The 25,712-nt window shown below is 37.0% G+C and overlaps 1 protein-coding gene across 2 annotated transcripts in view; it reads left to right on the top strand.

The window, feature by feature from the left end:
• The window catches only part of Setd2 (SET domain containing 2, histone lysine methyltransferase), a 106,603-nt gene that overhangs the window by 70,746 nt on the left and 10,145 nt on the right, over positions 1–25,712 (top strand). The window contains exons 1-5 of one of the 2 annotated variants that reach the window (XM_063261066.1): positions 4,106–4,256; positions 5,016–5,685; positions 12,768–12,902; positions 14,746–14,885; positions 17,809–17,920. In XM_063261066.1, coding sequence (XP_063117136.1) covers positions 5,143–5,685; positions 12,768–12,902; positions 14,746–14,885; positions 17,809–17,920 — 930 coding nt within the window. In that variant the 5' untranslated portion in view covers positions 4,106–4,256; positions 5,016–5,142. Of the gene's footprint in view, positions 1–4,105; positions 4,257–5,015; positions 5,686–12,767; positions 12,903–14,745; positions 14,886–17,808; positions 17,921–25,712 lie in introns of those variants that run through there. The other variant, XM_003477037.5, reaches the window with a different exon arrangement.

Genomic DNA, 25,712 nt, shown 5'->3' with positions numbered 1-25,712 from the left:
TACCTAAATAAATAAATAAATAAAATTGCAGTGGAAGTTGATGGGCAGTAACTGTAAATCTAATGTCAAGAGGCTGAGGAAGGAGAATTTCAAGTTTGAGACCAGCCAGAACAACTTAAGGGAGATCCTGTCTTTTTTTTTTAAAAAAAAATTATGTATCTATCTATCTATCTATAGCACCACCCCCTCCCTAAAGTAGTAATTCTTCAGAAGTCATAGCTTTAAAACCTGTGGTCAACACTTATAATCCTAGTTCTTCTGGAGACTGAGGCAGGAGGATCACAAAGTTTAAGGTGAGCCTGGGCAACTGAAAATTTTCAAAAAGTATGGGGAGCTGAGGACATAATGCAGTGTAGCATGTTTGCTTAACGTTCTAGAGCCTCAGTTGAATTCCTGCTACCATTAAAACAAAACAAAAAAACTTTGCCGTGGGCTGGGGATTTAGCTCAGTGGCATAAGCGCCTGCTTTGCAAGCACATGGTTGTGAGTTCGATCCCTGGCTGGCACTAATTAAAAACAAAAACAAAAAAAATAAAACTTTGCCGTGTCTAGTGACTCAGCCCTTAATCCTAGCTACTTAGAAGTTGAGGAAGGAGGATCACAAGTTTGAGACCAGCCTGAGAAACATACTTGTTTTCTAGTGAGTCTTATTCCATACCAATCAAAATACTAATGTAAAAACTATCAGAGGCTCCCTTCTGCTAGTAGAAAAATAAACACATAATCCTGTACTGAGGGTAGCAAACGTTTATTCCAGGAAAGTTCTTTTTAAGTTAAATTTGCTTTTTTAAAAAAATTAATATGTAGGATTCGTAAAATGCAGTTGCCAGACACTTAATGATAATTCATCGTGATTTGAATTTAGGAGTTCTTTATATGTATTGTAAGTGTAATTCTGTCTTGAGGATACTTTTTACAACTGTATTCTGTGAGTTTATGGCTTGTATTTAGACTTTTTTGGGTATCTTTTGATATGTAAAGTTAATTGTGATGTAATTAAATCTATTACATATTGTGTGTCTTCCTTACGGTTAGTACTTACTTGTGACTTAAAAACCCTTCTTAGAACTCGGTATATAACTCAGTGGTAGAGTGCTTGCCTGCCATACCCAGAGCCCTGGGCTTCATCTATAGCACTAGGGAAAAGAAGGAGGAGACATCCTTCCCTACCCTGGAAGTAATCGCATGTTCTTATATATGTATTTTTAGAAGAGAATTAAATCCTTAATCCAACTGGAGTTGTGTGGTGGTACATACTTGTAATCCCAGCACTCTGGAGGCGAGGCAGGAGGAATATCACAAATATTCAAGCCCAGCCTGGGCAATTTAGCAAGACTTGTCTCAGAATTTAAAGGAGGAAGATGCAGGGGATGTAGCTCAGTATGAAGGCCCTGGGTTTAATCCCTAGTAACAAAAAAGTAAAGGCTTTCTTTGAAAAAAAATTTAAGCTGGGGGTATAGCTTAATGGCACGGTGCCTGCCCCAGAGCAAAAAAAAAAGTTCTTCCCAGATATACACATCTGTGGTATATTTATCTAGGAACTGTAATTTTCTCACATTTTTGGTTTGGTGTTTAGATACACAGTTGACTTACATTAGGGAGCTATGTTTGGTGGCCATACAGAACTAATTTTGAAAATATATATGAGGTTCCCCCCATTTATTTGTCAATACCCCTTTGCATTTGTTTTCTTTCTCTTATTCTTATGTGCTCCCTAGCTCACTGTCTCCCACTGTCAGGGGTAGGGATTGAATGCAGGTCCCTTCACACTGAGCTACACTGTCTGACCATTTTATTTTTTTCTTTTGAGACAGTCTCCCTAAATTGCTCAGTCTGGGCTTAAATGTGTGAGCCTCCTGCCTCAGCTTCCCAGAGTGTTGGGATCACAGGCATGTACCACTATGGCCACCTTGGCATTAAACTACATCCCCAGAACCCCTCTTTTATTTTTTTATTTTGAGACAAGTTCTTGGTAAGGTTTCCAGGCATGATTTGAATTTGCAGTCCTTTTGCCCCAGCTTCTCAAGTGCTGGGATTATAGGCATGTGCCACCATGATGGACTTTGTCTTGTTTTCTGCTAACAAGAGCCTCCAATACAAACCATAGTGTAATAAATGGTTTTTCTTTTGTTTTTTGTATTGCGATTTGAAACCAATACATGCCTCGTGCATGTTAGGTAAGTGCTATACCCCTGAGCTATATCTCAGCCCTATTAAACTTTTGAAACAGGGTTATATTGAATTATTCAAGCTGGCCTTGAATTTGGTGTCCTTCAGCCTTTCAAGTAGGTGGAATCAGAAATATCTGCCACCTTCCTCAGCAATATCTTTTTGGGTTGTATTGAATTACTCAAGCTGGCCTTGAATTTGGTGTCCTTCAGCCTTTCAAGTAGGTGGAATCAGAAACATCTGTCACCTTCCTCAGCAATATTTTTTATCTTGATAATGATTTATACTGATGGTTTTCTGTCTTTTTAAAAAGGTTTTTAGGGCTAAGACTGTAGCTCAGTGCCTGTCTGGCAAACACAAGGTCCTTAGTTCAATTTCCATTACCCACCCCCCCAAAGGTTTTTAGTTTTGGTTTCCTTTTAATTTTTAATTTGCATGGGTTCTTAAAACATTAATTTTGCCTTTTGATTTTAGTATGATTTCCAGTGTAAACTTACATTTTTTGGTAAATTGGTAATGCAACTACCATTAGTTGGTCTTGCATATCATATACCAGTTCTTGAAAGTTTATTCAGACTTATAGTCTGTCTTAAATTCTCTTTAATATTATTAAAAGTTGGGCTGGGGATTTAACTCAGACACGTAATTGCCTGTCTGACAAGCGCAAGGTCGTGAGTTCGATCCCTGGTACCAAAAATAAATAAATAAGAGGTCCCCCCCCCCAATTTTCATCCTTTCTTCTTTCACTTAGGGTCTTCATACTAAGCTACCTCTTCAATCCTGTTTTTTTGAGACAGGGTCTTGCTAAGTTGCCCATGCTGGGTTTGAACTCATGATCATCTGTCTCAGCTTCAACTCATGTACATCTGTTTCAGGTGTACACCACCATATCCACCTTGGCTTTAGTTTTGTATATCTAATAAATAGTTTATAACTGATTTTAGTTTTTAAAATACATTTTGGCAGGTTTTTTTTTTTTTTGCTGGTTCAGTCAGTTTAATCAGAATCTGAAATTAATGAGTGTTCTGAACAGTATAGGTACTTAAATCTTACTCATTTTTCTTGCTTACACTGCTCATTTTTTAAAAAATCAGCTCATATAATAACAGATAGAGTAAGATCATTATTTTAAGTGAATTCAGTGAGGTTTTTTTAAATGCACTGTTGTGTCAACTGACAACACAGTTATACATAAGAACACTTCTATTGCTTTAGAAGATTCCCTTGTATCCCTTTATACTCAGTTTTTCTCATATAATATCTCTTAAGAGATAACTTTGCTCTCTGATCCTTTTCCAGAACGTCATTTATATGGTATCATATAGTACAAAACATTTGAATCTGCCACCTTTTACTTGGCATATTGCATTTTAGATTCATCCATGTTGTGTCTCCAGCATTCTGTTACTGGGTCCATTGTATAGCTGTACTAGTTTATAAATGTATCAGACCTTTGGATTATTTCCATACCCTCTACTATTCTTTCTTTTTCCTCCTCCTCCTTTTTTTCACTCTGTTGCTACATATAGTTTGGTCTAACCTTGAACTTATGATCTTTTTTCCTAAACCCACTAAGTGCTAGAGTTACACACATGGGCTGCCATACCCAGCTGTATTTCCACATTTTTCCTCTTATGCATATTGCTGCTCAATATAAGATTTACACCTTTTTTTTTTTTTCAAATGTTTTATTTTTGAGATACTGAGGATTAAACCCTTGTTATCTTTTGCAATGAGGTACCTCCCCAGCCCTTTTATTTTCTGTTAAAGAGACAGGGCTAAATTGCCCAGGCTGGGATTCAACTCTTGCCTCAGTCTTCTGGAGTGTTGGGCTTATAGACACACACTACCCAACCCTCCTGAATCCTGCCTTTTAATTTTTTAAAAATTTATGATGTGCACATGGGAGAGGAAATGCCAGATCATCTATTAGTTCTAGGAATAATATTTTGAAAAATACTTACTTGAAAGAACATCTTTTTCTTTTTTTTTTTGTACCATGGATCGAACTCATGACCTCATGCTTGCCAGACAAGTGCTTATGCCACTGAGCTAAATCCCTGACTCAAGAAATACTTATTTTAAAGGTAAGCTTTGTTAGGTTAACAGTTCCCTTCAACACTTTGATGCTATTGGTCCTCTGACTTTCCCTGTTGGTTTTGTGAAATTTATTAGCCCAATTGTCATCATTCTTCAAATAATCTTGCTTTTTCGCTTGGTCTACTTTAAAAATATTTTTCCTATATTATATGTTTATATATGGATTTCTTTTACCTGATTGAAATTCATTGAATTTGTGTTTATCTTCCAAACTCCTGATTCTTTTCAGAGCTGATCTGTTTATTTAATCATACTCTGGACTTTAGCAATACTGAATTAGATTGAGTATTAGATTATTTCTTGGTTCGTCACACTTTTTTTCTTTCAGATTTTAAAATTTATAGTTTTACAATAGACTCCAGTTATAAAGAATATGTTGCTGTTATGTATCTTTAAATGAAGTTCAAGAATCCGAGAATCCCTTGTATCTCCTTGTAGTTAGTTCCTTCCATAGTAATTTCACCTAGATGTTGATTTCTTTGGGGTTCTTTTCTATTGGCAAAACTCTTAACTAACTTTGAGGGGTTTTTGTTTGGTACCAGGAATCAAACTCATGACCTTGTGCTTGCCTGACAGGTCCTTACACCACTGAGCTAAATCCTCAGCCCCCAGGTGTGATTTTTAACTGCTGACAAAATCGAAGTTGGTTAATGAAGTGGTTAATGAGTCACATGATAGTTCTCATGTGTTTAGATTATGCCCATAATTTAGTAAGTTTGTGATCTCTCTTACTGTTTTCTTTCTAGGTATGATACACCAACGTCTAAAAAGAAAGTAAGAATTAAAGACCGCAATAAACTCTCTACAGAGGAACGCCGAAAGTTGTTTGAGCAAGAAGTAGCTCAGCGAGAGGCTCAGAAACAGCAGCAGCAGATGCAAAATCTGGGAATGACATCACCACTGCCCTATGACTCTCTTGGCTATAATGCCCCCCATCACCCTTTTGCTGGCTATCCACCAGGTTATCCCATGCAGGCCTATGTGGATCCCAGCAACCCAAATGCTGGAAAGGTGCTCCTGCCAACACCCAGCATGGACCCTGTGTGTTCTCCCGCTCCTTATGATCATGCTCAACCCTTGGTGGGACATTCTACAGAACCCCTTGCTGCCCCTCCACCAGTGCCAGTGGTGCCACATGTGGCAGCCCCTGTGGAAGTGTCTAGTTCACAATATGTGGCTCAGAGTGATGGTGTGGTACACCAAGACTCCAGTGTTGCTGTCATGCCAGTACCAACCCCAGGCCCAGTCCAAGGACAGAATTACAGTGTTTGGGATTCAAACCAGCAATCTGTCAGTGTACAGCAGCAGTACTCTCCTGCACAGTCTCAGACAACCATATATTATCAAGGACAGACATGTCCAAGTGTCTATGGTGTGACATCTCCTTACTCACAGACAACTCCACCAATTGTACAGGTATTTATAACCTATTTTTCTGTGTGAGTCTGTGGAAGTTATGAAATGCGGTACAAAGGACAAAAGTCACACACACACACACGATTTTTTTTTTTCAGAGCTAGGGATCAAGTACAGGGCCTTGTGCAGGTGAGTCAGGAATTCAGAAGCAGCTCAAGTAGGTGGTTTGGCTAATAATCTTCCATGAAATTAAAGTCAGACTTTTAGCTTGGGCTTTACTCGTCTCTGGTCTGTGGCAAGTCTCAGTTTCTTGCTGCTTAGACTTCAGTAGGGGTGCATACTAAATTATCAACTATTTTCCTTAAAGCAAGCGATCCAGGTGAGGAAACGATCAGTTGCAGAAACTGCGAATTTCTTTTGATGTAACCTTGAGCCTGTGATGGTGTTTTATGCCTGTAATCTCAGCACTTGGGAGGCTGAAGAGTTAGGTTCACTGTGAGTTCGAGGCCAGCCTAGGCTACATAATGAGATCTCATCTCAAGAAGGAAAAGAAGGGGCTGGGGATTTAGCTCAGCGGCATAAATGCCTGCCTTGCAAGCAGGCAGTCGTGAGTTCGATCCCGGTACCGATAAAAAGGAAAAGGACAAAAAAAAAAGAAGGAAAAGAAAAAAGATATAACATCACTTCTGCTATATTTTGTTGGTCCCCCAGGGAGGTTAGAGAGACTGCCTAAGAGTGTAAGTAACAGATAGTGATCATGAGGAGTCATCATAGAGGATTTAGAGGATTGGCAACTATTGATGTACTGTACAGTAAAAATAATTCGGTATTAACATAATCATTTTTGCTTTAATCCTCTCCTTGTTGCTTATAAATAGCGAGTATGGCCAGGCATGGTGGCCCAGGCCTATAATTCCAGCACTTTGAAGGCTAAGGCAATAGGAGTGCTGTGAGTTTGAGGCCAGCCTCAACTGCGCAGGGAACCCCTGTTTCAAAAAGATTCCCCCCCCATACCTCCACACATAAAAACGAATATGTAGTCTTCTGTATACCTGCCAAATGAGAACCCTTTGTCACTATAATTGAGATAGTCCTTTTTTCCTCTAGACTCAGTTTGTACCTTATCCTTCTTCCACATCCCTATCCCGTGGTATCTGGGATCCTAGGGCCTTCACACTGACCTACATCCCCAGCCCTTTGTACTTTGAGATTAGGTATCCATAAATTGCCCAGGCAGACACAAATTTGGATCCTCCTGCTTCAGTCCTCCAGAGTGTTCCAATTACAGGTGTGCGCCAGCATGCCTGGCGTTGTATGTTACCTTTTCTGTTGTACATGTTACTCTCATGAAGTTTGCCAGAATGGTTTTGATACATTGAGACTGAGATTATCACTTTGGTACGAAATAATGAGTTTAAAAGCTAAGAATATTGATTTTATATTCCAGAGTATATTTTGTGTGTTTCAAAATCAGATTTTTTTTAGCCAGGTGTGATAGCACACTTCTGTAATCCCAGCACTTGGGAGGCTAAGGCAGGCAGATTGTGGCAAGTTCGAGGCAAGCCTGAACTACATAGCAAGACCCTGTCTCAAAAAGATTTTTTAAAAAAAATCAGACCCCCCCCCCAAGAAAAGAAAGCAGTATATTTTTCAGCTTAAATAACGTATAAAACATTGTTCTTACCACATTCTTGTATCTTTCCTATCACTTCTTAAAGCAAATTAGTGTGGATACAGAAGACTCCCAACAGTGTTTTCTGCACATGTCACTTAGAGAAGTAAAAATTACTATTTAATATTTTTGGGGAAGAAGGGGTACTGGGAATCAAACTCAGGGCCTCACGCTTGCCAGGCAGGTGCTATGCTGCTGAGCTACATCCCTGGCCCAATGCTTAATATTTTGTGGTAAAACTATTTTTTGAGTCAGGGTCTCACCAAATTGCCCAGTGTGGTCTCTTAATCAGCAGGCTCAATTGATTTTTCCACCTTAGCCTCCCAAGTAACTAAGACTATAGATGGACACCACTATACCAGGCTCAAATATTTTTTTAAATGGCCATGACAAAGTATCCTGCTTTAACCCCTGCAACCCTAGCTGAATTAATATGTTTACTTTTTGTAATTTCTTTAACCACATATTCATGAATCTTAGGTATTTATAGTCTTAAATCTCATGTTTTCCTATTTATCATGTCATTTTCCACTTTACTGTGTCTTTGTATATGTGTATACATAGCTACACCTACATGTTTTAATAGTTGTATGATCTCCCTGGGGTAATCATTTAAATGGAAAGATGTTTTGCATAATTGTAAATGATGTTGCATTGAACTCTTAAAATACACATATTTTATTAATTCATATTAATTTATAGAATATTTGTTTTCCATGTGGTATTTTCGTATATATATATTGGGCTGGGGATTTAGCTCAATGGCTTAAGCACCTGCTTGGCAAATACAAGGTCATGAGTTTGATCCCTGGTTCCATCATTAAGAAAAAAAAAAAAAGTACCATATATACATACATATATATAATATTCATTCCCACCCATTACCTTTCTTTATACCCACCCCTTCTCCTCTTATTCTCTTCCTCTTGTCTAGTAATAGTTCTATTTTCCTGTTGTCTTTGGTTTTGCATTTAAATTCCACATTTTAGAGGAAATATGCAATACTTGACTTTCTTAATTAGCTTATTCCCTTACCATGTGAAATTTATTATACTTGGTTGTTTTGTTGGCTATGTTTTTGTTTTGTTTTTTATTTGAAGTTTGACTTAAAATATTATCTTGCTAAATAAGACTAGTAAGAAAATAGACATTTTTGACATCAGATATAAATTTTCTTTGTATATACATATTTGTATGTTTAATCCTGCCTCCTATAGAATGTTTTAGAGATTTTTTTTTTAAAAGGCAGGCTCCTGGTCCATAACCCAGGCTGACTGACCTTGCATACACTATCTGCCTGCTGTAGCCCTCACAGTGCTGGGATTATAGGCATGTATCACCAAACCTGGCTGTTTGAGAAATCTTAAAAATGTGTCCTAACTTACCCTGCTTTTCTTGTCATATTCTTTCTTGGACCAAGCCATGATTTTTGAGGTGTTCTCCCTCTCCTTTTCCTGAGCCTGTGTATCCAAAGCACAATAAATACAGTTTACTTGCAGGCTAGCGAATGCAGCTTGATAGTAGAGCTAGCATGAGCAAATTCCTGGGTTGATTTATTTATTTATTTTTTTGGGTGTCGGGGGTTGAATTCACAAGCATGCGCTTGCGAAGCAGGCACTTATGCTGCTGAGCTAAATCCCTGGCCCTCATTCCTGTTCTTGAAGTGTCTTCAATTTCAGTGTTGGAGCCTAAGCAGCATCACTGAAAAATATCTATTAAAGACTCCTCAGTCGCTTATAAGCCTTGGCTAAGATCAAGTGTAGTATCTATTAAAGACTCCTCAGTAAAGAGCCCAGCGGTTATATGGTTCTTACAAAACAGAATCTGTGTTTTCTATGCCAATAAGCAAAAATTCCTCCTTTAAGTTTAGTTATCAAGAGTAAGACTCAAGCATCACAATTTTGTTTTCAGTCTGTCTTTATCAAGAAATCCTTAGTAACTCCATAACCTACTTTATGTATACTTGAATAATAGATAATAGACTAGTATGGTTCAGTCTGTCCTCCTTTTCCCTCCCAGTTGACATTAGTTGATCAGAGATGCTTTGGGGAATTGAGTATTAAAAACACAGAACTTTTTTTTTTTGGTCTTGAGACAGGGTTTCACTATGAGGTTCAGGCTGCCTTGAACTCAATTTGTAGCCCAGGATGGCCTCCAACTCACAGCGATCCTCCTGCCTCAGCCATTACATCTGGCCAAAACCCAGAACATATTGATACTATGTATTTTGAGACCTGGTTCATTTTCTATTGTGTGTCTTAGAGATAGTCACTTAATTTTTTTTTTTGAGTGTTAGTTTTTCCATTTATAAAATGAACAGAACACCTCACAGTGGTTGAGATTTGCATGAGATACTAACAGAGATTCAAAGCACCAAGTATCATGAAAGTTATCTCTCAGTTATCTTAATAATATTGAAGGAGTATTGACATTAATGGGCTATGAAATACAGCTGAGTTAAGCTTGCTGGTTTGTAGTTCAGAGACGTGATCTCCAGAGGAAGCTTTAAGAGCTTTGTTATTCAAGCCAGTATCAACAGTACTAATGCAGGGTATTGAGAATACCTGTAATGATGAAATATGTAACATTTAAGTTTGTGGCATATATGTATATATACATTCAATATAATATTTGAATAAATGTATTTTCAAAAGATACCTTCAACTTTTTATCATAACTGCATATTAAATATAAAAGCTTTTAGGGTTTTTTGGCTGTTCCAGGGATTTAATCTGGGGCCTCGTGCATGCTACTCAAAAACTCTGCTACTGAGCAATATCCCCACCTCAAAAACTTGACTTCAGCAGAGAGTTTATATGACGTACAGTGCTCCTGGAATAGTGACCTATTCTTACAAAGTTACCTCATCTCAAAATGTTGAATGCTTGATTGGAATTTTTTACTATATAAAATGAAGTAATTCATAATTATATAAATTAAATATATGAAGTATTCATAATTATATATATTTTTTCCTTTATATAATGAAGTAATAGTGACTTTTGGAGGGGCATCCCTAGAAGCTGGGCACAAAACCCATGTTTCTTTCTATAATATTTTGAATTTCCTTAGATTTCTCTAATAATTCTCATTGAAAATTACATTTGAAAGATATTTCTATCCAGATTTACATATAAGAAAGTAGTTTTTTCTATATATTCAAGTCACTTAAAAAGGCATGTCAGTCTCCAACAGATGTCTCCTCATCAAATAGATTTAACAAGGTATGTTATGTTTGTGAACCTTGAAGTGTTTTTTTTTTTTTTAAGTATACTATTATTAGTTTGTCATTGGCATATGATTATCACTGGCTGTAGGGTTAGGGAAAGGTAATATAAAAACCCTGAAAATGTTCATTCTTTATTTTAGCAGTAGATCTCCTAAGGCTGAGGCAGGAGAATCACTGTGAGTTCAAAGTCAACCTGAACTTCACAGTGAGATCTGTCTCAAAAACAAAACACAACAACAACAAAAAACACACAATAGGTCTAATGAATGCAGTGATCTTGGGTAATTTGTCTAGCAGTGCTGATGTTGTTCAGCATGCTTTACCTTTTCCTTTGGAAGTTATTCTCTTCTGTTATTTTTGATGGTAAGCTCCTTTAATGTATCTTTTACATTTTAGAAACAGATGAGATTGGGGTTAAACTCTAAATATAAGTCATGACCAAACTATATAATGCTGTTTCAGTCCAGAAGTTATCTCACAGCCTACATTTAGAGCCTGTCTTTATACTAAAGAAACCACAGCTAATTCTATAGTAATCTATTTTAAAATGTCTGCATGATAAGCCTTTATTAACTCTGATTTTGTCAAATTCTTCATTTATTTGTTGTTTTTCCCAGTACTAGGGATTGAACCCGGAATCTTTACATTGAACTGCATTCCTAGTCCTTTTAATTTTGAGACAGGGCCAAGTTGCTCAGATTGGACTTAACCTTGTTAATCTTATTGCCGTGATTATAGTTGTGCACTACCACACCTAGTTTCAAGAATTTTCTTTTTTTCCTCTCCTTTCTTATCCTCTCCAAAGTGTTTATCTAAAGACTGGGAATGTATTTTGGTTGTAGAGCACATGCATCATTGGCAGGTAGTGCAGTCCTGTAAACTTACTTCTTGGGTGACTGAGGGAGGAGGAAGCCAGCCTGGAGAATAGTAAGATCCTGTGCCAAAATAAAAAAATGTGTAAGGGGCTGGCGATGTGGCTCAGTGTTAGATTATCCCTGGGTCTGATTCCTAGTACCATTGGTGGCAAGCAGTGTTTACTAGTTCAGAGATTTGTTAAAAGTAGCTGCACTGGCCTTTTTGCACTTCTTAGGTACCATTTGGGATTGTTATGTTTAGTATTTGAAGTGTTTACCAGTTAATGCTTCTGAATTGTTCTACTTAGTAGAATCTTAGTCCTTAGGATCCAAATCTGTTTTTAAGTAATGGATACAATTCCTTAGCAGTCACTCACTCACTGCCTTTCAAGTCAGCAAGGTTATTTTTTAGGCTTCTTGTTACTTCTTAAGCAGGCTTTGTTGTGGTTGACAAATAATTGCAGAGTAGGTTTAACTCCTAGACATATGCTTCTTATGAAACTCTAGGCACAAGCATCTTACATGGTTTGTACTAAATGAGATACTACATATGAAAGGGCTTTCTGGGGCTGGGGATTTAGCTCAGCGGCATAAGCACCTGCCTTGCAAGCAGGCAGTCGTGAGTTCGATCCCTGGTACCAATAAAAACGAAAAAGACAAAAAAAAAAAAAAAAAAAAAAAGAAGAAGAAAGGGCTTTCTGCGTCCTAATGCAGAAATGTGTGCATCAGTGTGTAGTGAAATTTTTATTTTTATTTTTTGTCTTTTTCTTTTTTTTTTTTTTATCGGTACCGGGGAATCGAACTCACGACTGCTGCTTGCAAGGCAGACGCTTATGCCGCTGAGCTAAATCCCCAGCCCCGTAGTGAAATTTTTAGGTGCGTTAACTTCTGCTTTCTTAACCACTAAGCTGTTGTATTGTAGAAGATTACAAAAACCTAAAACAAATGACCTTGAAGTTTGATCATTGCATTTTCTATCATTCATTGCCTTTAACTTTATTCCACCAGAATAGCTTGTTACCTGATTAAAAAAAAAAGGCTTCCTGGAAAGAGCAGTATGGTGCTATTTCTTGGATATTGCAGGACCACATGTCATCCTAGTGTTATCTAGAGCAAAGCTATTCAGGAGTGTCCCTGAGAGCAAAAATTTCTGTATTCTTATGACAAAGTAAATCAAAGTAAATGAATAGGGAATTTTTGTAAAATGAAACTTTTATACTTAAAAAAAAGGTTGCTTTACACACTTACATCCAAATATATAAATGAGAAGTTTACGAGAAATTTAATGGGGTTTATTGGCCAGTAAAATAGTGCCAATTTGAAAAGTGGTTACTGTTATTAGATCTAGAAGAATACAAATTATTAATTTCTTCATTTTATCTTTTAGAGTTATGCCCAGCCAAGTCTTCAGTATATTCAGGGACAGCAGATTTTTGCAGCTCACCCACAAGGAGTGGTGGTACAGCCAACTGCAGCCGTGACTACAATAGTTACACCAGGACAGCCGCAACCTTTACAGCCTGTAAGAAATATTTCAGTTGCCAAAACTGTCATTGAATGTCTACCTTCTATTTAGGTTTTCTTTTATTTAGCGGTTTTGTTTTATTTTGTTTAGCGGTTTTATTTTAATGTAGGTAGTCACCAGTATTACTTGAGCACTCTTAGAGCATGCATTCAACCATTTGATACAAAATTTTTTAAAAAATTATAGAATTTACAATTATGTTTATTGGTATATATTTTCCTCCTAGAATTCTTTTTGTTATTTACCCTAGCCGTATATTTTTACACTTCATAAGTTTATCTTTATTTTTTGGTACCAGGGTTCAGACTCACCACCTAAGCGCTTGCCAGGCAGGTGCTTGTGCCACTGAGCTAAATCCTCAGCCCTCACTTTATGAATTCTTGAAGTAATAATTTTCTAGACCAGGTATCGATTGGTATGTACTGAGTACTAGAATATAATACTGTACCAGTTACTATAGCCTAGGTTAGGGGTATAAAATTGCATAATATACTTCACTGTATTTGTTGTGTAATAAAAACTTGGGGTTCTGCACCATACATAGAAGGTTGTGATGAAGTCTTGATGAAGTGTTACTGACTTTGGGTAAAATGGAAAATAAGAGGGTGGGATGGCAAAAGATGTGAAAGACTAAACAGAGAGTAATGTAATTGAAAGCTTTCATACCAATCTGGCAACTGAAGTTGGCTTTAAACAGATAGAAAGGTTGCTATAGACAGAGCCAGATAATTTGGAGTATTGTTAAGTGACACAGAAGCTTGGGGAAAGAGGCCATTTTACTGGCTAACCAGAGCACTGTGGGAATGGAGGAAGTAAAACTTAAACCGTGCCAGAAGCCCCAGCTTGGCAAAGTAAGGTGAGGACAAACAGGGAAATACTCAAAGCTAGGATGCTCAGAGACCTGTGTGAGGACATTTAATTCGAGTCTGGGATCTCATATTCATCTTTAACTGCTCAGATGAAGGTAAAGCTGAAAAAATTATGCTTCATTAATTAGTTTACACAGGGGAAAGGATATCTGTCTTTATGGTGATTTTTAGTTGAGTAGGACTGCTATAACAAAATACCAGACTGAGTGGCCTACACAAAAGAAATTCATTTCTTACTGTTGTGGAGAATGGAAGTCCCAAGGTGTCGGGGCTGGTTTCTCCAGAGGCCTCTGTGTGTAGCCTCTACTTGGCCACCTTTTCCACTGTGTCCTCACAGGCCCTTCTCTTGTGCAAGTACCTTCTGTTGTTACCTCCTTTTCTTGTATGGACCCCAAGTCTTATTGGATTCATTTCTTACACTTAGGGCTTCAGTTGAGCCTTAATTACCTCTTTGAAGACATTGCCTCTAAATTCAGTCACAATGGGGTTAGGGCTTCAGACTATGAACTTGGGGGAAACAGTCAAGTTCATTACCGTGATTATAAGGCTTTTTATGCTTTTTTAACCTGTAACAAGATTTTTAAAATGCTGCCATGAAATTTTAAGCCTACAGAAAAATATAGTGGATAAATGGTAACATTCTGTAATATTTGCTTTTTAAGCTTTGTTTTTATTTTTAAAATGGAAGTCTAATCATTATCCTGCAATTACTTAGCACTGGCTATATAAAGCTGAATTCACATGGCTCTAGATGATGAACACCTAAGTATTTTTATGTGTTACCTTGAATGGTGAATTTGAAGCCACTGTCTGATACATCCCTGATGATCTTCATATGTATTGTTTCTGTAGCCATTTTCTAGATTTTACTTTTACTTTATCTTAAAGAACTAGATGCTTAATTGAGCTATTTTTTCCTGTTGAGCCAGTTGAATGACATGTCACTAATATTTAAAAACTGTGTTTTTTAGCCTGAGATGGTTGTTACAAATAACCTACTGGATCTGCCACCTCCATCGCCTCCCAAACCAAAAACCATTGTCTTACCTCCCAACTGGAAGACTGCACGAGATCCAGAAGGGAAGATTTATTACTACCATGTGATCACAAGGTAAGAGGGCTGTGTGAGATCCCCAGAAATGCTTTCATTTGGTCAGAGAAGCTGCTACCATCTGGGCAGTTTTTTAAGGTTTTGGTTGCATATTGTGTTTTACTGCTACTGAATTTCCAGACTCATATTTTAGAAGATATTTTAAACCTTAGATTTGGTACTTTTTAAAAATATGCTTTTGATTTTTTTTTTTTTTTTTTTTTTTTTTTTTTTAAATAAATGGAATGCCCAGACTGACCTAAAACTTGAACTTTTCTCACCTCAGCCTTCTGGGGTAGCTGGGATTATAGGCATTAAGTGTTAGGCTTAGCCTATTATGATGTACTGTTAATCTATAAGATTCTTGGAGAAAACTGGATTGTTTAAAAGTACCAGTAACTATTTAACACTGGAGATGGGGATGTGTGTAAAAGCCCAGAAAAAAAAATGCTTTAAGCTTTGCTGGCTAAGCAGTCTTACTATCATAACTGTTCAACTCTGCTAGTATTTTTTTTTTTTTTTTGGGTCTTTTTCGTTTTTATTGGTACCAGGGATCAAACTCACGACCACACACACTTGTGTGGCAGGTGCTTATGCTGCTGAGCTAAATCCCCAGCCCCTCTGCTAGTATTTTGTAAGCAACTGTAGATGGTATGTAAATGATGTATCTATCTTCAGATAAATGCTACAAGCAAAGCATAGTGATACATACCTATAATCCTAATTTGTGCAAGTAAGTGTGCAAAAATGCCTTTTTTCTCTTGTCAACTCTTCATCTTGTCTAATATGTGAGAAATCACTTTCATTTCCAAATCTTTTATTATTAAAATGGAACATCTTTATTAGATTACTGACAACTTTTGAGTCTTTTGTAAGTTGCTTGTTTGGGATATCTCATCAGTCTCCATTACTTCTCTACATAAAGAATATTGCAAATGGGCCAGGGATTTAGCTCAGCGGTATAAGCACCTGACTGGCAAGTGCGAGGTTGGAAGTTCGATCCCTGGTACCAAAAGAAAAAAAAAAAGAATATTGCAAGTGTTTTTGTTTTTGATATCTTGTAGCCTAAAGAAGCTTAATATTTTTGTAAAGTCACATTCTCATTTTGTGCTTTCTGCTTAGAAAACCCTTCATTACTCTTGTTAACATTATCTTTGTAAATGAGTCCTTACTGTGTTGCTACCTCGGTATGTATTGATTTTAAAAACCAGTGTCTATAAATTTAACCAAACCTTTTCTTTTTATCACCTAAACAAAGTTTTTAATATACTGCCCCCACCCACCCTCTTTCTTTCTTTCTTTTCTTTTTTGTCTTTTTGAGACAGGGTCTCGCCATGCAGTTCAGGCAGGCCTTGAGCTCACTTTGTAGCCCAGGCTGGTCTCAAACTCGCAACGATCCTCCCGAATGCTGGGATTACAGGCATGAACCACCACACCTGGCATACCCATCCTGTTTCTTACTTATGTGTGTACCTTTTCCATTTTTTGGAGGTTTTTCCCTATCTGGCACCTACGAACAGACGTTTAATGTATCTATTTGGTGTTAATAATAAAATCATGGTTTTGGTTCATATATTTCAGTACAAATCCTGATTTTTTTTTTTTTTTTTTTTTAGCTCTTTCCATAGATTGCATGTAAGGTGTTTTCATGGTCATACATAGTTTTTTTAAAAGAAAAATCAAGCAAACCATCAAAACACAACAAAAGCAAAATGACCACAATAGACAATAGTGATACAGGATTTCAAAATAAGATGATAGAAATTTAACACTGGTTGTTATATTGCATATTATCTTTTTTTTTTTTTTTTAATCGGTACCAGGGCTTAAACTCACGACTGCATGCTTATAATGCAGGCGCTTATGCCGCTGAGCTAAATCCCCAGCCCCCACATATTGTTATCTTCAAAGTAGTTGCTCAGGTTAGCAGATACAGGCGTACACGTTTGACCAAACAGTATAATTTCCCTTTGGATCATTTATAAATTTATCTACATCAATTTATAAATGTCTTTAGTGTTGCTGACTAAAGATTGATGACTGTCCTCATAGCATTCCCTGTGACACCTGACTTCAGATTTATAAATGAATATCCTTAGTTCCAGTTTTTACCCATTATATCTAACTTCAAAAACAAATCTTTGGCTGAGGGTGTAGCTTTGTGGCAGTGCCTGCCCACAAGCTCAAGGCCCCGAGTTCAATTCTTGGCACCAAAAGAAAAATCTTTGTCTGCCTATTTTCAAAACAGCTACAAATGTTCAATGAGTTAACATAGCTAAGTCTTTCTTTTTTGCAATTAAGAATATTTTTAGCAGAAAACACATGGTATTGTCTTGGAGAGTTAGATATAAGCGTCTACCTGGCAAGCGTGAGGTGGCTCATTCCCTGGTACCAAAAATAAACACATGGTTTTAACATGTACATACTGTCAACCATTAAACCAAAGGGATAAAATTATAATCAAGACACCTGCAGTATGTGGTGACAAAGGCATATAGCACAAGTTACCTGAGAAAGCTGTGGTAGAAGGGTCAGGAGTTCAAGGTTACCTTGGGCTGTCTCGAATAAGGGGTGGGGATGCAGCTCAGCACACTCTAGATTCAATCCCCAGTACAGAGTGGATATTTCTAAAAGCAAGGGACAATTTTCTTACGTGGTCAGGGACTGTGGGGACTGTTGTCATTGGACTTACTGTATTTTGCTCCAGGTGTATAGGAGATATAACTACTATTGATCTCTTGACCTACAAAAGATAGCGTAGGCAGATACCGCCTCCATTTACTTAAGCTTTTCTAAATCCCATTTCCAGCACATTAAGAGTTGAGTGAGAGGTAGACAAGATGTTATATGTAAATTTCATAGTGCTCCCTTATTCTACAGTCCACTATCTGTTGTACTTTTGTGTCCTAGCCATGACAGCATGGCTTTTCTTACCTCCTTCTAGGCAGACTCAGTGGGATCCGCCTACTTGGGAAAGCCCAGGAGATGATGCCAGCCTTGAGCATGAAGCTGAGATGGATCTGGGAACCCCAACGTATGATGAGAACCCCATGAAGGTGAGTGTGGTTTACACATATGTTTCCTAATCATTTGAGAATGTTTTCTGTCCTCCTTTTTTTTTTTTTTTTTTTTTTTGTTCTGAAGAATGCGTGAAAATTCATGTGTCGGGGCTGGGGATTTAGCTCAGCAGCATAAGCCATAAGCACCTGCCTGGCAAGCACGTGGTCTTGAGTTCGGTACCTGATTCCTGGTACCGATAATTAAAAAAGAAGTTCATGTGTCAAGATGAAGTGAAGTCAACAGAGAAAGACCTTTAGACTTTTAAGGACTCAGATGCAAATTAGCCACACTCATTTGAGAGACAGGTTATATATACACAGGAGAAGGGTTTGAAAACCAGTTAGTGACACTAAGTACAGTAACAGGCAGAGAGAATGAGAGAGGCCACAATGGAGTCATAATATTCGTAATCTTCTATAACCTCTTTTAATATATCTTCTTTTCTAGTAAGTGTTGGTCTGTGGTCTTCTTGATAATGAGAGGAATTGATAGATTGTTTCTTTCTACATGTGTTTTGGCTCTTCAAACTAAATACTTCTATGCATGGTGTGGTTTAATGTCTTGTTTGAAATCTGGGATGAAGTTAAATTGGTTACATTAAAACTGACAAAGGCATATAAAACTACCTTCCTCATTTTTTTTTTTTAAACTTTTTTATTTATTTATTTTTTACATCTGTCAGCACACTGGGATTTTTTTTTTCCTCATTTTTAAAAGATGTGTGAGGGGTTTTTTTTTTGTTTTGTTTTGTATCTATATTTCTTTATAATGGAGTTCTACTTTGCCATAAGGAAGGATAGGCTTGAGGTATTTCTAGATAAATGGATGCACCTTGAGGTCTACTCTTAAATGAAATAAATTGGATACACATGTTTAAGTACTGCATTGTTTCTCTGGTGTAAGAAACAGTGTAAATAAGGACTGAAATGTATAGTAGGTATTGTGAAATGGTATTCAAAAGTATTCAAATGGAGAGAGGTGCAAGGTAGGGGAGGGGAAAGGAAGGAAGGAGGGGAAAAACGGAAACAAAGCTTTTATAAATGGAGAGAGAAGGGTTAGGGGAGTGGAGGGGAATGGGGGAACAAAACAAGTTATGTCATGTATAAATTCTCTGTGATGCATGTGATTATTATATATACCTATAGAGTACTAATATGATTAAGGAAAAAATTTGAGACAGAGGTAATTTATTGTGGAAATATTAGACAGACTCAGCTTTCTTCAAGGGTGTGGTGTCATAAATGAAATTAGAGACCACTTTTAAAACCTGAATAGTATTTTTTTAGTTTGAAAATGAGTTATGGGGCTGGGGATTTAGCTCAGTGGTATAAGCACCTGCCTTGCAAGTAGGCAGTCGTGAGTTCGATCCCTGGTACGGATAAAAAGGAAAAAGACAAAAAAAAAAGACAAAAAAAAAAAAAAAAAAAAAAAGACTTACTAGTTAGGAAAAACAGGTGAAAGAGGGAAGAAAGAAAAGTGCTCTAAAAGTGAAAGGTAAGTGACTTAGAAATAGATCCAGACCTCTTTTTATAATTAAGAGGAAATGCATTTTTTTTCACCATATGTTTAGTGTTTGCCAAAAAGATGTACAATTAAGTTAAATCCATGTGAAGCTCATTACATTTCAAATGAATATCAAATGATATGGCCACTTGACACCAGTTGCCATGCTACCACAGTTTCTTGAATCATTGAGGAATATGCTCAGGACTGCTAGGCCACTGCTATTTGAATTATCTGTAAACTTACAAACAAGCAAAAATCCACCACTCACTCTTTCATATTTCCATAGATATGTAAGTTACATCTTTTGAAAAATAAACAGAAATTGTGATCTGTACTGCAGCAATGCACCTGAGCTCTGGGGCAAGTTAGCAAGGAATATTGCAAACCAGGGGCCATACCACATACTCATAATCCCAGCACTTGTGGGAGGATCATGAGTTCAAATTCTGTCAGGACAATTTAGCAAGCCCCTGTCTCAAAAAGGGCAGTAGGGGAGGTTGGATTTCTGGGAACGTAACACCCTTGGGTTTGATCCCTAGTACTGTGGGGGTAGGGAGTGTGTAGAATTTACCTTCTACATAAGGCCAAGTTCAGCATGGTAGCCATTAGTCATGATTCACTCTTCCATTTAGATGTGTGTATATTAAACGAGACCTTTTAAAGCAAATGAAGCAAAAGCATATTGCTTATTTAATATTCAGGGGTAAAGTGCCTTGCCCCACTGTTGTGTTTGGTTTTGAGTACTAGAACTTGAATCCAGACTTTTTGCACAGAGCTACACCTTTACCCCTTTTTAAATTTTTATTTATTTATTTATTTTTGAGGTCACTTTGGCAACATACATACTAAAATTTTATTTTTTACTAAGACAGGATCTGGCTAAGTTGTCCAGGATAAGTTCAAACTTGAGGTCTTCCTGCCTCAGCCTCTCAGACTGCTGGGATTACAGATATGCACCACCATACCCTTTCTTATATGAAGGCTTTGTGCTAGGAAATCCAACTCATTGAATCAGCCAAGTAAGAAATAGGAACCAAGTAAAAGGGCAGGTTTATGTGTCATATTCAGCAGTTAGACTTCTATTCTCTGACCACATATGTGGTGGGAAACCTTTGAAGTGGTTTGGGAAGGACACTGTCAGATTAGACTTGTAGAAAGCTTTCTGGTGATGCAAGGCGTAGGGGAAGTGCTTGTGATCCCTGCATTCTGAGAAACTGAGGCAGGAGAATTCCAAGCTTGAGCCCAACCCAGGCAACTTAGTGAGGTTCTGTCTCCCATTTATCAAAAGAAAACTTCCCTATGGTGATAGATGGAGGGGGTTGACCTGTGGAACTGAGCGGTGAGCTGTGAGCATGTAGATCTATTGGATCCAAACATGCATTCAGGTCATAAAGATCTGAGGTTAATTCCACTCCTTTCTACATTTGGCTGCCTAATATCCATTTGAGTTCCTATGCAACATAAGCGTTTGATGACTGTGGGAGGGTCTTTAGCTTTCTGTCACACTGCACTTGAGAAAACAGCTTTAGTTTAGGCTCACAGTTTCAGGCCTTGATTGTGTGACCAGTTACTTTGAGATTGTGGAGAGGCAGAACATCAAGTCGGGGGAGCAAAACTGCTCATGTAATAGTGGCCAGAAAGGCAAAGAAAAATGTACCCTTCAAGTACATACCCCAGAATAACCTAATTGTCCATTTAGGCCCCACCTCTTACTAGTGCTATGCACCAGCAACCAAACTTTCCCTACATGGCCAGCATGGTTTAAGATCTAAACCACAACAGTAAGAGGTTTGGAAAGTATGTAGTATTACATAGTTTTGTAGTTAATGTGGTTTAGACTTAAGTGCTGGAGATATTTATAGAGGTAAAAGCTATAATATTAAGAAGAAATCAAGAGTTAAGATCTTGACTTGTCTTTTTTAACTCTCAAATCCTGCCAGCCCTCATGTGACCCAGGGCCTTTCATTCCTCAGTCCTGGGATTATTTGAGAATTTCCTTGTGCATTTTACCATGGTACTAAGAAAAGAAAGAATAATGTAAGTTTTCCTTGAAGTTAGATTATTATCTTAAAACAGCTGACTTTTATTTTGACTTTGATTTGCTTTTGGGGATTAAAATGCTGTCATTTTAAAATTACAAATAGTGGCTGTGTTTTGTTTTATTTAAAAATTACTCTCTTTAGCATATTAAAAACTAGCAACTTGGTGTTGATTTTTCCCAATTCTTATTTAGCAATTTTGAAGAAACTAAAGCTTCAAGTGCATTATTCTAATATTCCCAGGCAGAAAATGAACGGTTAAATGAGGGTAGAACCAACTGTAGGAAGCCAAAAGAGCCAGAGCACAGTTTGTACTGAAAACTCACTGTGAGGTCAGCGTCCTGTAAAGAAAGTGGGTTCTACATTAGATTCCTTCACTGATTCTGTGTGGTTGTGTGAGTGGGTGAGTGTGCAAGTATACACAGAAAGTAACAGGTTATAGACAAGGGTATACTTTGTTTCTAAAACGCTTGTCTTGGAGTTAGTTTTTGTTTTGGTCAGTTTTATACTGTTTTGTCTGAATTCAATGTGTGTGAAAATAGGGACAACTGTTTGGGGGAGAACAGGAGACATTGTGGAAGCCACGGAATTCTGTGTTGCTTGCATTGTTTTGTTCTGATCTGCTTTGTTTTGTTCTCTTTGAAGTAATAAATAAATGAGCGAATGACTACAGTGAATTCTGGAAGAACTGGCAAGCCCCACAGTGATACAGTATGCAGTGACAGCAGTGGAAAAAATACATGGATGTGTTAAGCAATTTTTTGTGGAAAAGTATTCTAATTTATGATGTAGCTAAATGCACCAAAGTATAAATTCAAAATTAGGATTAAGCTTACTACTGTTTTGTATAGGTAAGAAAATAGATGGCAAAGTGACAAATTAATAATTTTGTTAGTCACCTTTAAAAGTTGAGAGATGTAATATGCAGTGAAGGCTGTGCATCTTCTCATCTGTTCCACTGATCTTCGGATTTGGTTTGTTTGTTTGTTTTGCCAGTACCACACTGTTTTTGTCACAGTACCTTTATAATTTCAAGAGAGGGATTGTGATGCTCCCTCCCTCTTGCTTTTGTTGCCCAGAATTACTTTTCCTGTTCTAGGTCTCTTCTGATTCCAGATGAATTTTAGGATTGTTTTCTCTAATTCTGTGAGATATGCTATTGGAATTTTGATTGAAATTGCATTAAAGCAGTATAACAGTTTTGGGAGTCTGGCCATTTTCACTGCATTGGTTCTTCTTACCCAAGAGCCAGGAATGTCTTTCCATTTTCCAATATTCTCTTCAATCTCTTTTTTTCAGAATTTTATAGTTCTTAGCTTAGAGGTCTTTTACATTCTTTGTGAGATTGATTCCTAGGTATTTCTTTTTTGGGGGCTGGGGGATGCTATTGTGAAAGGTGCTATTTCCCTGGTTTCACATTCAATGAGTTTGTTACTCGTGTACAGGAAGGCTATGGGTTTTTGAGTGTTGACTTTATATCCTGCTGTGCTATTGAATTTGCTTATTAAATCTTCCAATTTTTTTAGTGGAGTTTTGGGGGTCTTCTATGTAGATTATCATGTCGTCTGCAAATAACAATTTAACTTCTCCTTTCCTATTTTTATTCCTTTTATTTCTTTCTCTTGTCTAATTGCTTCAGCTAAAATTTCCATGACTATGTTAGAGTGGAGACAGTGGACATCCTTGTCTATTTCTTGGTTTTAGAGAGAAAGCTTTCAGTTTTTGTCCGTTTAGTATGATACTGGTTGTTGGTTTGTTGTAGATAGCCTCTGTCAGATTGAGATACAGAACATCTATTCCAATTTTCTACAGGATTTTTGTCATAAATTGGTGCTGGACTTTTTCAAAAGCTTTTTGTGCATCTATTAAGATGATCATATATGGTTTTTGTCCTTGGCTTTGTTAATATGGTATATTACATTTACTAATTTGTATATGTTGGGATTGGGAATTTAGCTCAGTGGCAAAAGCACCTGCCTGACAAGCGTGAGGTTGTGAGCTTGATCCCCACCCAGTACCAGAGAGAGAGAGAGACGTATGTTGAACCATCCCTGAGATAAATCCTACTTGATCATAGTGTATAATCTTCTTAAATATTTGCTGCATTCTGTTTACCAGTATCTTGAGGATTTTTGCATCTATGTTCATTAGGGAAATTGGCCTGTAGTTCTTTTCTTTGTTGGGTCCTTCTCTGGTTTTGGTATAAGGGTAATTCTTGCTTCCAGGAATAAATTTGGGAATATTGCTTCCTTTTAAGCTTCATTAAACAGTCTGAGAATTAGTGGTATCAGTTTCTAGGACTTCTCTAAATTTCTTGTAGAATTCAGCAGTGAATCCATCAGGGCCTGGGCTTTTCTTTGTTGGTAGGTTTTTAATTATATCCTCAATTTCATTGATTGATATTATCAGTTGACTGATTATATCTTCTTGATTCAGCTTTGGTAATTCATATGGATCTAGGAAGCTGTCCATTTCTTTATTTTGTATCTGATATTATTAGAATACAAGTTGATATTATTAGAATACAAAATAGGTATCCACGATCTAGATTTCTGCAGGGTCTGTTGTAATTTCACCTTTTTCATTCCTGAATGTGTGGATTTGAGTCTATTCTTTTTTTTTTTTTTTTTTAAATGAGATTAGATAAGGGCTTGTCAATTTTTTTCCTTTTTTTTGGTTTCCATAGCATTAATTTCTGCTCTGATTTTTTTGGGTTAGCCTGCTTTTCTTTTTCTAGAAGTTTGAAGTTCACCATTAAATTGTTTATATGATTTTACTGTTTTCCTGATACAGGAATTTACTGATTTAAATTTTCTTCTTAGAACTTCTTTCATTGTGTCCCACAAGTTTGGTATGTTGTATTGTCATTGTCATTCAACTGTAAAAACTGTCTTAATTTCTTCTTTAATTTCATCTGTGATCCATTGCTTGTCCAGTAGGCTGCTATTTAATTTCCATGTGTTTATGAAGTTCTTGTGGTTTCTTTTGCCATGTATTTCCAATTTCATTGCACTATGCTCTGGTAATATGCATGGGAAATTTTTCGTTCCTTTGCATTTTCTTAAGCATGTTCTATGGGCTAATATGGTCTATTTTGGAGAATATGCCATATGCAGCTGAGCAGAATATATAGTCTAATTTTTGTGGGGTGGAACACCGTAGATATCTACTGAGTCCATTTGTTCAAGTTTGGTTCAGTTCCAGTATTTCATTATTAGGTTTTGTCTAGTTAATCTGTGTTTTTGTGACAATGGAGTATTGAGCTCTCCCAATACATTTGTATTAGGGCTTATTTCATTTTTGCTGTCTGTTAGTATTTGTTTTATGTAGTTTGGTGCACTGGTATTTGTTGCATATTTTATGATCGTTCTTCCCCTTGGATTGTTCCTTCACAAGGATGTGTAGGGACCTTCTTTTTCTCTCTTCATCAGTCTTGGCTTGAAATTCACTTTGTTTGCAAATAGAATAGCTACCCCTGCTTTTTTCTGTTTTCCTATAACATGAAGTATTGTTTTCCATTCTTTGATTTTTCAGCCTGTGAATTTCTTTTTGAATTAAATGTGTTTCATAATATAAGTAGCATATTGTTGAATCGTGCCTCTTGATTCATTCTACCAGTCTTTTGATTGGTGAACTGAGACCATTAACATTGATGATCATAACTGATATATATTGATTTATCCTTATCATGTTATTTTCCTGTTGTTGGCTCTCCCCCTTCCCCCTCTCTGTAATTGTTTGCCTTGCCTAGTGGATTCCTTGGGGTTCAGGGAGCTGTAATCCTTGTTTGTTACCTCTTTGTAAAATGTCCTTCAGAACATTTTGGAGTGCTTGTTTGGTAATTATGAATTTCCTCAGATTTGTCATAAAAGTATCTTATTTCTCCATCAGTTTTGAATGATAGTTTTGCAGGGTATATCAATCTGGGTTGAAAGTTGTTTTCCTTTCGAGCTTGGAGTACTTAATTCCAAGCTCACCTTGATTTGAGAGCTGAGAAGTCAGCTGTGATTCTAATGGGCTTTCCTTTGTTTCTTTTGCCTAACAGCTTTTAAGATTTATTGTTGTGTTGAATTTCTGGGATCTTGACTATGATATGCCTGGCTGTAGATTTTTTTTTTTATCATGGTTAATTGGAGTTCTATATGCCTCACTTACTTGTATGTCAACTTCTTTTTCTCTACCAGGAAAGTGTTCTGCCATGACATCTATGAACATTTTTAAAATATCATTTGTGATTTGCCCT

Source organism: Cavia porcellus, unplaced genomic scaffold, assembly GCF_034190915.1.
Source record: "Cavia porcellus strain 051 isolate PalLab524CR breed Dunkin Hartley unplaced genomic scaffold, mCavPor4.1 scaffold_14, whole genome shotgun sequence".
In the NCBI taxonomy this organism is placed as follows: Eukaryota; Metazoa; Chordata; class Mammalia; order Rodentia; family Caviidae; genus Cavia; species Cavia porcellus.
The sequence above is the reverse complement of the archived record's forward strand: the minus strand, read 5'-3'. Positions and strand labels throughout refer to the sequence as shown.